The 12,415-nt window shown below is 46.4% G+C and overlaps 1 protein-coding gene across 2 annotated transcripts in view; it reads left to right on the top strand.

Moving 5' to 3' along the window:
- Positions 1-271: 271 nt before the first annotated feature.
- CLDN18 (claudin 18) overlaps positions 272-12,415 on the top strand; it is a 22,265-nt gene continuing 10,121 nt past the window's right edge. The window contains exon 1 of one of the 2 annotated variants that reach the window (XM_021678758.1): positions 272-491. In XM_021678758.1, the coding sequence (XP_021534433.1) occupies positions 272-491 (220 nt within the window). Of the gene's footprint in view, positions 492-6,845; positions 7,066-12,415 lie in introns of those variants that run through there. The other variant, XM_021678757.1, reaches the window with a different exon arrangement.

The following is a 12,415-nucleotide window of genomic DNA, read 5'->3' as shown; positions in this document are numbered from 1 at the left end:
AAACTCCCTCCGAAGGTCAACAGTGAGTAGAGTGTACATATGGTAGAAAACAAATGGCTCTTGGTACCATGTTGTGGGAATTATCTGGCTTGGCTAGATAAAGGAGGAGGACAAGCTCAGGTGGCACTCTTGAGTCCCCTCCTCCATTGCATGGCCCGTTTGTGACGTGTGCACCAGCCTCCCCGAGAAAGCGCCGTCCCTACACCCTGCACGCTCAGAACCGGGCCGTCCCTCTGTCGTGTGGCGCTCTGTGTCAACGCTGCACCCCACCATGGCCGTGACCGCCTGCCAGGGCTTGGGGTTCATAGTTTCACTGATCGGGATTGCGGGCATCATTGCCGCCACCTGCATGGACCAGTGGAGCACCCAGGACTTGTACAACAACCCGGTGACAGCTGTATTCAACTACCAAGGGCTGTGGCGCTCCTGTGTCCGAGAGAGCTCTGGCTTCACCGAGTGCCGGGGCTACTTCACCCTGCTGGGGCTGCCAGGTAAGGGCTGGTGCCAGCACCCTGGCAGGGGGATAGAGGCCCCTGCCTGGGGCCCCACAGAGGGACCGTGGGGAATCAGGAGCAGCAACTACCGCCACCAGAGTCAGAACAGGAGTGCAGGAACCTTAGGGAGAGGAGCTCTCTGAGCTGCCAGGGCTCCTGTTCCCCTCACTGGATGGTGCCCAGTTTTTCCCAAGGGGTACATCGTTTAAACAACTCCTGTGTGAGCAATGGCATTGAGACTCAGTCACACATAGGAACAGGACTCAAGAGGCCCAACTTCAGCCCCCTCTTTCCGTTAGCCCCAAGATTCCGCCTCCCTGGAATGGGGACTGTGGATCTCATGAATGGAGTTTCATCTCCAGACCCTTTTGTGCCTGGGCCCGGCTTCCAGGGAAGCCTAAGCCCGCAGAAGCAATAGAAAGGGGCAGAGGGAAAAGATACATACAGAAAAAGAACTGAGGGCTGTGTTTCTCTGAGGTGTGCTGGATGAGCCCCTTCTGTGGGGCTTGAGGCTCCTGACCTCCAGAAAATATTGGCCACATGGAATCAGATTCAGGGTGCTCTCTCTCTCTGCCCAGAGGGCTTCGGCAGCAAGGGATCTCTGCCATGCAGGCAAGGTGTGTGGGCTGTGATGCCCGCTCCCCCAGACTGGTATTAAACACAGAAGGATTGTGTGTTTGTTGGCTTTGTAGATTGGTCATTTTCACTTGAAGAAAAATTCAGGTCTCAAGAGTAGGTGGTAAAAGTGTAAAAAAAAAAAAAGGAGAAATGTTAAGTGTCTTTCACTCATGTAACAGAGTAAGACAGTGAATAAACGTCATTTTTATTTCTTAGTTCTTTTTTCCTTCCATAAATATACATCAAGGTCTTGAGAGGGACACTGATCCAAGATGGGCATTGGAGGGAGCACCAGAAATAGAAAACGGGGTTTTCCCCTCCAGGAACTTGCCATCTGACTATAGGGTCAAGACTTAGAAACACACAGAAGGTAACAAGTAAAGACTTAAGTCACACAGTGAATCATTCTTTTATACACTCCACACCTACTGATGGAGAGCTCACTGCAACCTCAGGATTCTTGGGGCTAGCACCCTCAAAGTAATGAAAGTGCGCCCCAGGCTGGGTATGACAAGGTGCCAAGTGAGGCCGGAGGGCTAGTGCTGCAGAGATGAGAAGAGTATGGAAGTGCTCAGGAAAGGCTCCACTGAGGAGGAAATACAAGTGAGCCTTAAAAGGCAGGTAGGGTTTGGAAAAGGCAGAGACACAGAAGGAAAAGCAGCATGAGCAAAGGCATGAGGGTGCTACCACCCGAGTCTTACTTGGAAGAAAATCAAAGAGCGACCTTGGCTGGAGGAGGGGGTTTGTGTGGGCACAGTTATGGAAGGCAGTGAATACCCTCTTAGAGAGGTGGGGACTGGGTGTAAACAAGAGGACATGAGTCAGGTCAGTGGGTGACCAGCTGCGGATTCAGTGAGGCCTGTCTCCACTAGGGACGGGAGCAAAGATGAGCCTCTCCCACATCCCTGTATCCTGCTGACCCAGCCTTAGCTCTGAGTCTCCCTCACCTCAAATGCAAAAGCTCATGATCTCTCCAGAGACTAGGACCTGGGTCCATGCAGAGCTAGAGGCCTTGGTGGAGGCAATCAGCCTGGAGCTGACCTCTGGCCACACAGAGCACCCATCCCAGGAGTTCATACTGCTCCACAAAGGGAGAATAACAATGTACTAGGACTTGAGTAAACAATTGGCTTGCAACATTTTGTGTAACCTCTGCAAACCACCCTGTGAGCTTGGTGCTATTATTATCACGCTTTTAGAAACAAGGAAAATTAGTCTGAGTGACTTGCCCAAGGTCATATACAGATGGAGCCAGGGCTCAGACCCTGTTCTGCCTTCACCTAAGCCTCAGTGGGTTGCCCTAATATGGAGTCCTGAGACTCTCGGGCTCCAAACAGAAATCTCTCCTGACCCAAAGCAAAAGCCCCCAGTGTGGAGGGGCCTTCCTAGCCTCACACCTCGCCAGAGCCTGGTATCCCAGCCCCACACAGACTTCTCCTTGGGCAGCTGTCGTGGACTAACAATAGCTGTCAACATGCCGCATACATACTTTACAGATGGAGCCTGAGAGGGGCAGAGCACTTTGCCCAAGCTCACAGAGTTAGAATTGGGCCAGACCAAAACTGCCTGTTAGGCCTTCTCTCAGAACCTTCGAGTGCTGTGTGTGTGCATGTGCACGCGAGCGTGTATAAATCCTGTCACTAGATAGTTTAGAGAACTATTTTTTAAAAAGAATTTTATAGGAATCCCTTTTAAAGGAAAAAAATTCTTACAGACCCTCAATGTTCACTTAAGTTATACTTATTTTAATGTTATTTTTTTTCTTTTTTTTTTTTTAAGATTTTATTTATTTATTTGACAGAGAGAGAGAGAGAGAGACAGTGAGAGGGAACACAAGCAGGGGGAGCGGGAGAGGGAGAAGCAGGCTTCCCACTGAGCAGGGAGCCCGATGTGGGACTCGATCCCAGGACTCTGGGATCATGACCTGAGCCGAAGGCAGACGCTTAACAACTGAGCCACCCAGGCGCCCCTTTAATGTTATTTTAATGTATTCAAGTATAACACTAGATTTAAATTCCTAATGCATGTCTTCTACAAGTCAAAAGGCATATTTGCAAATGTAATATAAATAACACTGAAAAATTCATCAATCCAAATTTCAAAATTAGTTTGGTGTTAGGGATAGTGTTCATTTGCATTTGGAGTTTAACAAAGATATAGCCTCAAGGCCGATTTTGCATTTTACCTGTTTCAGTGTTTTGACTTCATTATCATTAACACAGATTCTCTACTTGCATAGGTTTGTTTTACAAAATGGTGTTAATAAGTTTGAGGTACTCACGTCTCACACTCACGTGCAACCCCTGGTAATGAGGTTTCTGCAGCTCGATAGCTCTTTGCAGTGGTCTTGTTCATTTGAAGTAAGGTTGTATTGAAATATGGCTCTAAGATTATCAACCCAATTATTTCTGGAATTGGGGAGGGAAAGTTCTCTGCCGTATATTTACTGCCACTGATTGTTGCAATCAGGTATGTGCAAAGACAGGACAGTGCAATGTTTGCCGGTGAAGCTAGCGGGGTGTTGACCCCAAGGCACAGGGGCCCTAGTGTGGAGTGTCAGTACCTCAAAGTGGGGAGAAGTTCCCCTGACTGCATTTTCTGTTTGAGCAAGAATGAACCCTTTGTTCACATACCAGTTGAGACTACTTAACTGTCCTCTGGTATAAACATAATCATTAACACCAACAGAAACATGAACCATAAGGGGCCAGCCCGAGGATCTGGAACATTCTTGTTTTAATTTCCTTTCCATTGTCACTGAGATGAAAGTACAGAATTTTTAAATTTCCACTGAGAAGATACACACGCCCCAAAGTGCAAGAACAGACTCTCAAGCTCAGAGGGAAGAAGTCAGGCACAGCCAAACCTTCCAGAGAAACTCTAGGCATAGGACTGGCAGTCAACCTTCCCAGATAAAATCATTTCACTAGGCCCATAACTGACAGCCAACCTGTCTCGGGCTGATCGGGTTTGGACAAGTGCCCCTCTTGGCAGAAACATGGAAGCCAGATTTTCCTCTGTGGACCCCCATTCACTCTTCAGCAGTGACCCGTGAAGCAGTGGTCCGTTCATTTTATAGCACAGAAAACCCACTAGGAAGTGACAGATTCCATCTTCCAGATGTTTTAAAACCTACGAATATCTATTTCACATTTAAAAAGTACGTAGACTTAAATTTTTTTAAAAATGTGTAGACTTACATTTTCTCTCTATTCATTCAGTATTCTACTAGGTAGAGGTAGCTTTAGTTTATCCTTTAAAATTAACTTTTCCAGGGCGCCTGGGTGTTTCAGTCGTTAAGTGTCTGCCTTCGGCTCAGGTCATGATCCCAGGGTCCTGGGATCGAGCCCGGCATCAGGCTCCCTGCTCAGCGGGAAGCCTGCTTCTCCCTCTCCCACTCCCCCTGCTTGTGTTCCCTCTCCCGCTGTGTCTCTCTCTGTCAAATAAATAAATAAAATCTTTTAAATATAAATAAATTAAATTAAATTAACTTTTCCTTCTCCCAAAAAATAAAGTCACTGTCACTTCAAATAAGAAAGAAAGCTAATTCATTATTACCTGAATAACTGTTTTCCCTGGTCTTGAAATTTTGCATAAAGCATTTGCATAGGGAAGGAGGAGGGGAAATTGCCATGAGTGAGAATAGATAACTTGTAATAACCTATTTCTTTTATTTTTTCAATTTTCCATCTACTATTTCAGTGGTATTATAGGTATGGGGTGGGTGTTAGACGAATGTCATAAAATGAACAACTGGAAAACAAACTCTTTATAAATAAAAACCCTGAATCTTGGTTGAAACAAGAGCAAAATTACTCTGTCCACAGAAACAGTGGCAGAATCATTCTTGAACCCTTCCAATATTTTCCAATCTAATTACTCAATCCCCATCCAGCAGCAGAGACCACAGGCACTTCTTCTAGTTGCTCCCTCCTCACCTTTTGGACTTGGCCTTGTAACTCGGTTCAGGGAAAGCAGACACCAACGCTGTTTCAACGAAAGTGATATAACTCCTGCTTACTCATTTTTTGAGTTTTCTGGCTCATGATTCACTCTCTACACTGATCACAGAACCTAAAGGAAGATAAGCACTTCAGGGGAGTGTGGAGTCCATTCAAACTAGGGGGAGACCTTCCATATTTGCTTTCTGTGTTTGCTGGGGAAAAAAACGAATGGGAGCAGCGGCTGGGTGCACTCAAGATAACACTGAAATGTCCAGATGCAAAGGTTTGTTTCCTGGAGAACCCGTACAGGTTAGAGATTGGTATGTTGGGTGATCCAGAGTTGGGGAAGCTATAATTAAAATGGTTCTGGGGGTGCCTGGATGGCTCAGTTGGTTAAGTGTCCGACTCTTGAGTTCAGCTCAGGTTTTGATCTCAGGGTCGTGAGTTCAAGCCCCATGTTAGGCTCCATGCTGGGCGTGGAACCGACCTTAAAAAAAAAAAAGATGGTTCTGAATTCGGAGGCAAGACACACAGGACCCCCAGGAAGTAGCAGGTCAATCAATTCTCTTACAAAATCGAACTGGGTAGGCAAAATGCAATGGCTAATTTCTGGTCAGGTCTCTCTTTTTCGTGATTATATAATTCCTGATATTTTGACCAATTGTAGTGAAAACTTTTCTGCAAAATGTGGAAGACAGTGTGTGAGATCTGAAAGGGTGATGAAGTATTCTACTTTAGTATGCAAATGTTACAGATGAAGAAACTGTGACCTGCAGGGGCTGATCAGTTTGCACAAAATCATCTAGCATACAGCGTGTTAGTGACTGTCAGGAGCAGATCCCAGGGCTCTCAGTAACCAGAACAGGGGCTTGGGCCTAGCCAGCCCTGAGCCCTTCTCTGGCCTTTTTAGAACCTTCTGTGTCTGCCATGTGGTCTCCATGTGGTTCTCATGGTGTGAGTGAAAGGGTGACATGGAGGTCAGCAGGATGTCTCACTTCTTCCCCTCCTATTTTCCATACCTGTAAAACAAAAGCAGATCTCTAGGATTTGACTTCCTGTTCTCAAAAGTGGGGACACCTTGCCTACCTCTCCTACTCCACATGGAAATAGAGAAAGAGCACCAGACCAAAAGTGGGGACTGGAGCTCCATCTTTGCTGACTTGAATGCATCTGTGGTTCAAGGCCCTTTGGACAAGTTCCTTAATCTACCTCACTTGCCTCAAAATACATATGGGTGTGGGATAATGATACCTACTCTACCCATTTCTGTAAGGGCAAAATGGAAAGATGTACATGAAAAGTAGTTTATGAGTTGTGAGGAGAAAATACGGAGTCTGGTTTAAGACGCAGACTCCTGGGGCCTCCTGTGATGAGCAGAGCCTAAAGGAAAAAGCTTGTTGGGGCGCTGGACTGGTCAGCTTTCTCCCCAGGTGGTGGCCGGCGAGCTCAGGGGGCAGAGCCAGAGCCAGGGACCCGGGAGAGGCTGCTCGGCCTTTGGGCAGAGTGTCCATTCGGACCGCTCTGCTCTCAAACCAGCTGGGCCTGCGCAGCTCGGTAGGACAAGTGTCTCTTGGGGCGGCTACCCTAACAAATGAAAAAATAATGCCCTTGAACCAAGAGTGAAACTGAACTATCTAAGGAAAACACTGTGAGCAAACACCAAGAGCTGAGGGAAACCATCTGATTAGGGCAGCCGGGCTCAGGAGCACAGCCCGCCCACCCACACCGGCACAGGAGGAAGGCGCCGCAGGTCCTCAGCCCGCGGTCGGAGGGCGCGCGGGCTAAGGCCATGTCCACCACCACGTGCCAAGTGGTGGGCTTCCTCCTGTCCCTCCTGGGCCTGGCGGGCTGCATCGCCGCCACGGGGATGGACATGTGGAGCACTCAGGACCTGTATGACAACCCCGTCACATCCGTGTACCAGTACGAGGGGCTCTGGCGGAGCTGCGTGAGGCAGAGCTCAGGGTTCACGGAGTGCCGGCCCTACTTCACCATCCTGGGCCTTCCAGGTAGGCCGGGGGAGGGAGGGTACCGAGCAGGTGAGGGCCGGGGAGGGGATGGCCTGCAGCACCAGGGACTGAGCGGCGCTCCCCACCTCTGGGTGTGACCCTCGTAGCGTTGGCTCAGAATAAAAGGTGTGAATAAGAGAAGTTGGCCCCGTGACAAAGAGGGCTATAGTCACACGGGAGAAAATCGGAGAATTCATACTCGAATCAAAGGAAGTACGGGGGCATTAAAAAAAGGGGGGGCTCTATTGTTAGGGAATGCATGCTGTGCTCGGGATGCTAGAATAGACTAATGTTCCTCAAAGGAGAAAATCGTGTGTTATGTATGTGCATGTGACTGCACGTACATGGGAGGAAGGAAGTAGGGTGGTATTTTTTTCTAGCCAAAAACGTTGATTGAGAGCTCATTTCCTTTCATTTTCAATTCAATTCAATTTTTCTTTGAAAAGTTGGAGTCTCTGTAGGCGCCAGAAAATATATATTGCCATTCAATTATAAATATCCTTTTTCTTGCTTTGCATTGAGAAGTTCTAGTATGCACTCCTAAAAAACAATGTATGCCAGAATATTATAGTCATAATTATAATAATCTCACAATATAAATATAATTATAAATGTGACATAATTTCACTTCTGAAGATGAAGTACGTTAAACCCCTGCTTTTAATACAAATTATTATTTCAAACATGCACATAGGAACTTTGCATTCCAGATATTCTGGGAGCTACTTGTGTTTAAAGAAAGAGGGTGAGCAAAAAGAAAATAAAAAGCCAGTCTAATCAGTGGCTCTGAGGAGTGGCCAAGATATGAGTTTGGTGAGGAAGGGAATAGTATTAGGTTTGCTGCTCTGAAACAAGCACCTTGTGAGCAGGTAGGTGGAAATAAATTTGCACGACACTGGTAAGAGCCTGTGCAGCCCTTGAAATTGAATTACGAAAAGCAATTCAACCAATATATCTTCATTTTTGGAAAGAAGTAGAAGATGGGTGACAGAGTAGAATTGGGGTAATTACTGCATTTTTGGAAGCCACTTGTTTTTTGGTTGTTTTTTTTTTTAAGATTTTATTTATTTATTTGACAGAGAGAGAAAGAGAGAGTACAAGTAGGGAGAGTGGGAGAGGGAGAAGCAGACTCCCCGCTGAGCAGGGAGCCAGATGGATGCAGGGCTTGATCCCAGGACCCTGAGATCATGACCTGAGCCGAAAGCAGACGCTTAACCAACTGAGCCGCTCAGGCGCCCCTGGAAGCCACTTGTATTGCAGGCCCAGCAGGATCACTGATTGAGACCTGCTTAGGGAAACACGGCAGGTAGGACCTGGCCGCAGGGAAGACAGCCTCGGAGGAGGGATTATGCTCTGGTGTGAGGGGAGAGGTCAGAAGGCAGAAGGTGCAAACATGGATGGTTGAGCTGTTAGCCCTACCTCATTTTAACTATTTAGGTGAAGGAAAAGGATTGACCTCATACTCAAAATTAAGGGATGACATTCCATGACTTCATACCCAGTAACGTTCGCCCAGGGCCCCACCACACATTACCAGTCTCTCACTCATTCTGTTTCTTTCCACACATGGGACCCCACACCATCCAGTCTGGTCATCCCCGCTGATCAGCCCCTGTCCTTCTTGCCTCTTTCATCTCTCCTCTTCACTTAGGCTTATATTCTCCTTCCTAGAAAATCTCATGATTCTGATCATTGTCAAATTCTGTCTCTCCCTGGGTCACTGACAACCAAATTAAAAGAATAAATTGTACTACCCCCTCTCACTCTTAGTCTTTCTCAGTCTGCTTTCCATCCTTCCTCTCTTTAGAGTGTTTACTCCTTTGACTGTGGCAGATGGTGGGGTAGAACCTTCCAATCACCAGCTTCCAGTTCCTAGTTCTCATCTCCCTAGATATTTTAAAACCTAAACCTTCTCATGGTTCCCCCATTCACAGCTTAATTAGGTGCAGACATGACAGCCTGACACCCATGCCCTCCTATATCCCTCACCTTGCCTGACTTATCTCTTACTATTCCTCTGCCCCCAGGATGACTCTTGATTTCAGCTCAGGTCATGATCTCAAGGTCCTGAGATCGAGAACCCAGTGTTGGGCTCCATGCTGGATGTGGAGCCTGCTTAAGAGTCTCTCTCTCCCTCTGCCCCTCCCCTGCCCATCACATGCACTCTCTCTCTCAAAAATAAATAAAATAAAATAAAATAAAATAAAATAAAATAAAATAAAATAAAATATTTGGCTGACTAAAGTAAGGGATGGACAGGAAGATTGCCAGAAGGAAAAGGTTAAAAGACACTCCAAAACTAAAGGCTGAAATATAAGAAGATGGAACAGCCAGAGAGGAGTCCAGTGGGTGGCTAGTGGACATTTGTGGGGCTCTTGAGGAAGCAGAAAGAGGTAATATTAACCACCCAAGACCTAGCACCTATAGGGGACTTGGCCATCAAGAACAACTGCTGAAAACATTTTCTTGAGCATGACAAGGGGCATAGGGAAGAGAGACTTGAAGCAGAGAACCTGGGTGAAATGCCTAAAAACAGAAAGGGAAGGTTGCAGAGAGTTTTAATTTTGACCTATAACTCAGGGGAATACCACCCTCGAGCAGAGAAGTAAGCTTTAAAGTACTATCAAAGCATGAGGCAGATACCATTGTAATACTTTAGTTAACAATCATAGTATCACTACCAATTATTCAGTTCTTCCTAAGGATAAGCTCTTTTCTTCCAAAATCTCATATAACCCTTCATTCATCTGATAAAAATGTATCACATTTAGTTGGAACTTACAGCCATAGAATAATTTAATTCCATTCAACTGTATTATGTATTATGTAACCTACAGACAGATTAATGACGTAAGTGGTGGTAGTAGCAGGGCTGTTTACCTGTATATGACCAGCTTTGTATAATGAATAGCCCAAGATTCCCTCTCATTGTATTCCAAACAGTTAATGTACTATGTAGTTCTCCAAGGACAGTGCCCAGAAATAAAAACAGCTACCATTTATTGGACTGCACATAGACCCTCCAGTTTAATCTTCACAGCAATACAAGGAAATGTGTATTAGCTTTGTTTTTACAAAAGTGGAAACTGAGGCTAAGATAGGGAGACAAAGTAAGGTGCCCAAGCTCCCATGGACAGAAGATGGCAGAAGTGGGAAATGAACATGAGGCCGTAAAGCTTCAAGTCTGCATTTTTTACCCTGCCCATGCTCAGGCCCTGCTTCACATTCCAGCTAGAAGGGCCGCCTCTAACATTGAACAGATTGGTGTGCACTTGAGCACAATAAGAGCAGAGGGTACACCAGCACCTTGACCCATTTATCGCCATATCATCACAAATGCACAATTAGGAATACCAAATTTAAAGAATGGATGACCTGTGTGTCATTCCCTATCCCCCACCCTGGAGACAGTGGGGTGGGGGGGGGGAGGGCAGTCAAAGAGCACGGTGGAGAGAAGGCAAAGACCATGTCCCTGGTCCCATGATGACATCATGGTCAAGTAATGTTTGTTTTTTTTTTAAGATTTATTTATTTATTTACTTGAGAGAGACAGCAGGAGGAGGAGCAGAGGGAGAAGGAGAGAGAGAATCTCAAGCAGACTCCCCACTGAGCACAGAGCCCAACATGGGGCTCGATCCCACAACCCCAAGATCATGACCTGAGCCGAAATCAAGAGCCAAACGCTCAACCAACTGAGTCACCCAGGCGCCCCAAGTAATGTTTTTTCTAATGTGTTTGCAAATATTTGGATTGAATTTGGTGCCATGGCAGGGCCGCACAGTTAGAGACAAGTGAGTTGGGATTAAGAGCATAGCTTGACCAGCTACGTCTCTTGACCTTGCTATCCCCATCTGTGGAATGCCTCACAATAAGCCATCTGTATGAAAGTGCTCTGCAACCCATTTACAAGATCTGACTCTTGGCGTCAAAAAATCATTACTGCCTTGTCTACATCACCCAAAGCTCTCAAAGAGTTAGGACATTTGATCTTCCAGGGTTTCTTTCTTCTCCAAAATCAAGCATCTTTTATGAATCCAAATACCCAAAGTAGAGATTATTTAGGGTCCTGTTTTTCTCCTCTCAATCCCCCATTCCACCTGTGTTCTGGGCACATCACTGGTTTCCAGCCCCTTCACAGGCACTGAGGGTCTTGTTTTCTTTTTTTACATACAACTGGCTACATTTGCCCCTTTCTACTGCAGTGTGAAAAAACAACAGCTACTGGAAAGCTAGGGAGTTTCCCATCAACCTGGCAATCATATTTACACGCACAGGAATGGGGGTTTTCACGATATCACATTTAACCCAGGAAACAATTCTACAAAATCTAAAGCAAAAATCCATAAAGGAAAAAATATGAAACTGCTTTTCAGCATCTTTTCTAAAGGAGCCATCTGCTTTATTTCTCCTTACTATTGGCTGACTGTTTCACATTAAGTCCGGTGTGCAGGATCCTGTGAAACGAGCTTGTCGTTCCCCAACGTCTGGTGGAAGAAACTGGCCCTAAGAGGGAGAGTGATTACAAGTTAGTTATAAACTTGAAATGAAATCTGGGGGAGCCTCTTGGATTTTGCTCAAGCTGCTTTCCTTTTCTTCCCAAAAGAAACATATTTTAGCCCAGACATGCCTTTTTAAATACGTGGACAAACATCTAAACGTGTACACACTAATGTGTGTCTAAAGGAGATCCCACAGAGAACTGAGCACACATCTACAAGCCAGAGAGGATCTGTGTCTGAGGCATGAAATGAGGCTGCTTGCCCGATGCAGACCCAGGAATCAGAAGGCCTCCCCAGCTTGTGATTGTGGAGGCTGTTGCTTGGACAGCAGGGGCAGCCCCACACAGAGTATCATGCTCTAGCATGGGCTGGTCAGTGGTGGGCACCATTTCTTGGTAGGGACACACGTGGCCAGAGTCACATAGTTGGACCCCACCTGAGAGTTGAAAAGGAAGGGCAATGAAGGCAGACACCACCGCCCCAGCCTCACCCCTCACCTGCTCCCCTCCTCATTGCCAGCCAGATCTTGAGTCCGTTATTCCTGATCTTCCCACCTGTCTTGGTCCAGGCCTTACTGTTCCTACTCTTGTCCAATCTTCTTCCCCTCTGGCCCCCCATATTCCCTCATGCATGGCTTTCTCAGATCCTCAACCGTATTTTATCACCATGTGAGAAGATTCAGGTTTATGCAGTTAGTGCCAACCAAAGCCATGTGGGGAGAGAGAAAGAACTTCTTTTCTCTTCTTTTTTTCTCTTTTCTGGTATTTGCTGGGCCTGGCTTAGTTTTATGCTGGTGCCAAGTAGCATCTCTATGCAAGAGACAGCTCTGCCCCACTCCAGATGTGCTCATG

The sequence above is a fragment of the Neomonachus schauinslandi genome, chromosome 1 (assembly GCF_002201575.2).
Source record: "Neomonachus schauinslandi chromosome 1, ASM220157v2, whole genome shotgun sequence".
NCBI lineage: Eukaryota > Metazoa > Chordata > Mammalia > Carnivora > Phocidae > Neomonachus > Neomonachus schauinslandi.
Note: the sequence above shows the minus strand (reverse complement) of the source record. Positions and strands in the feature narration are given on the sequence as shown.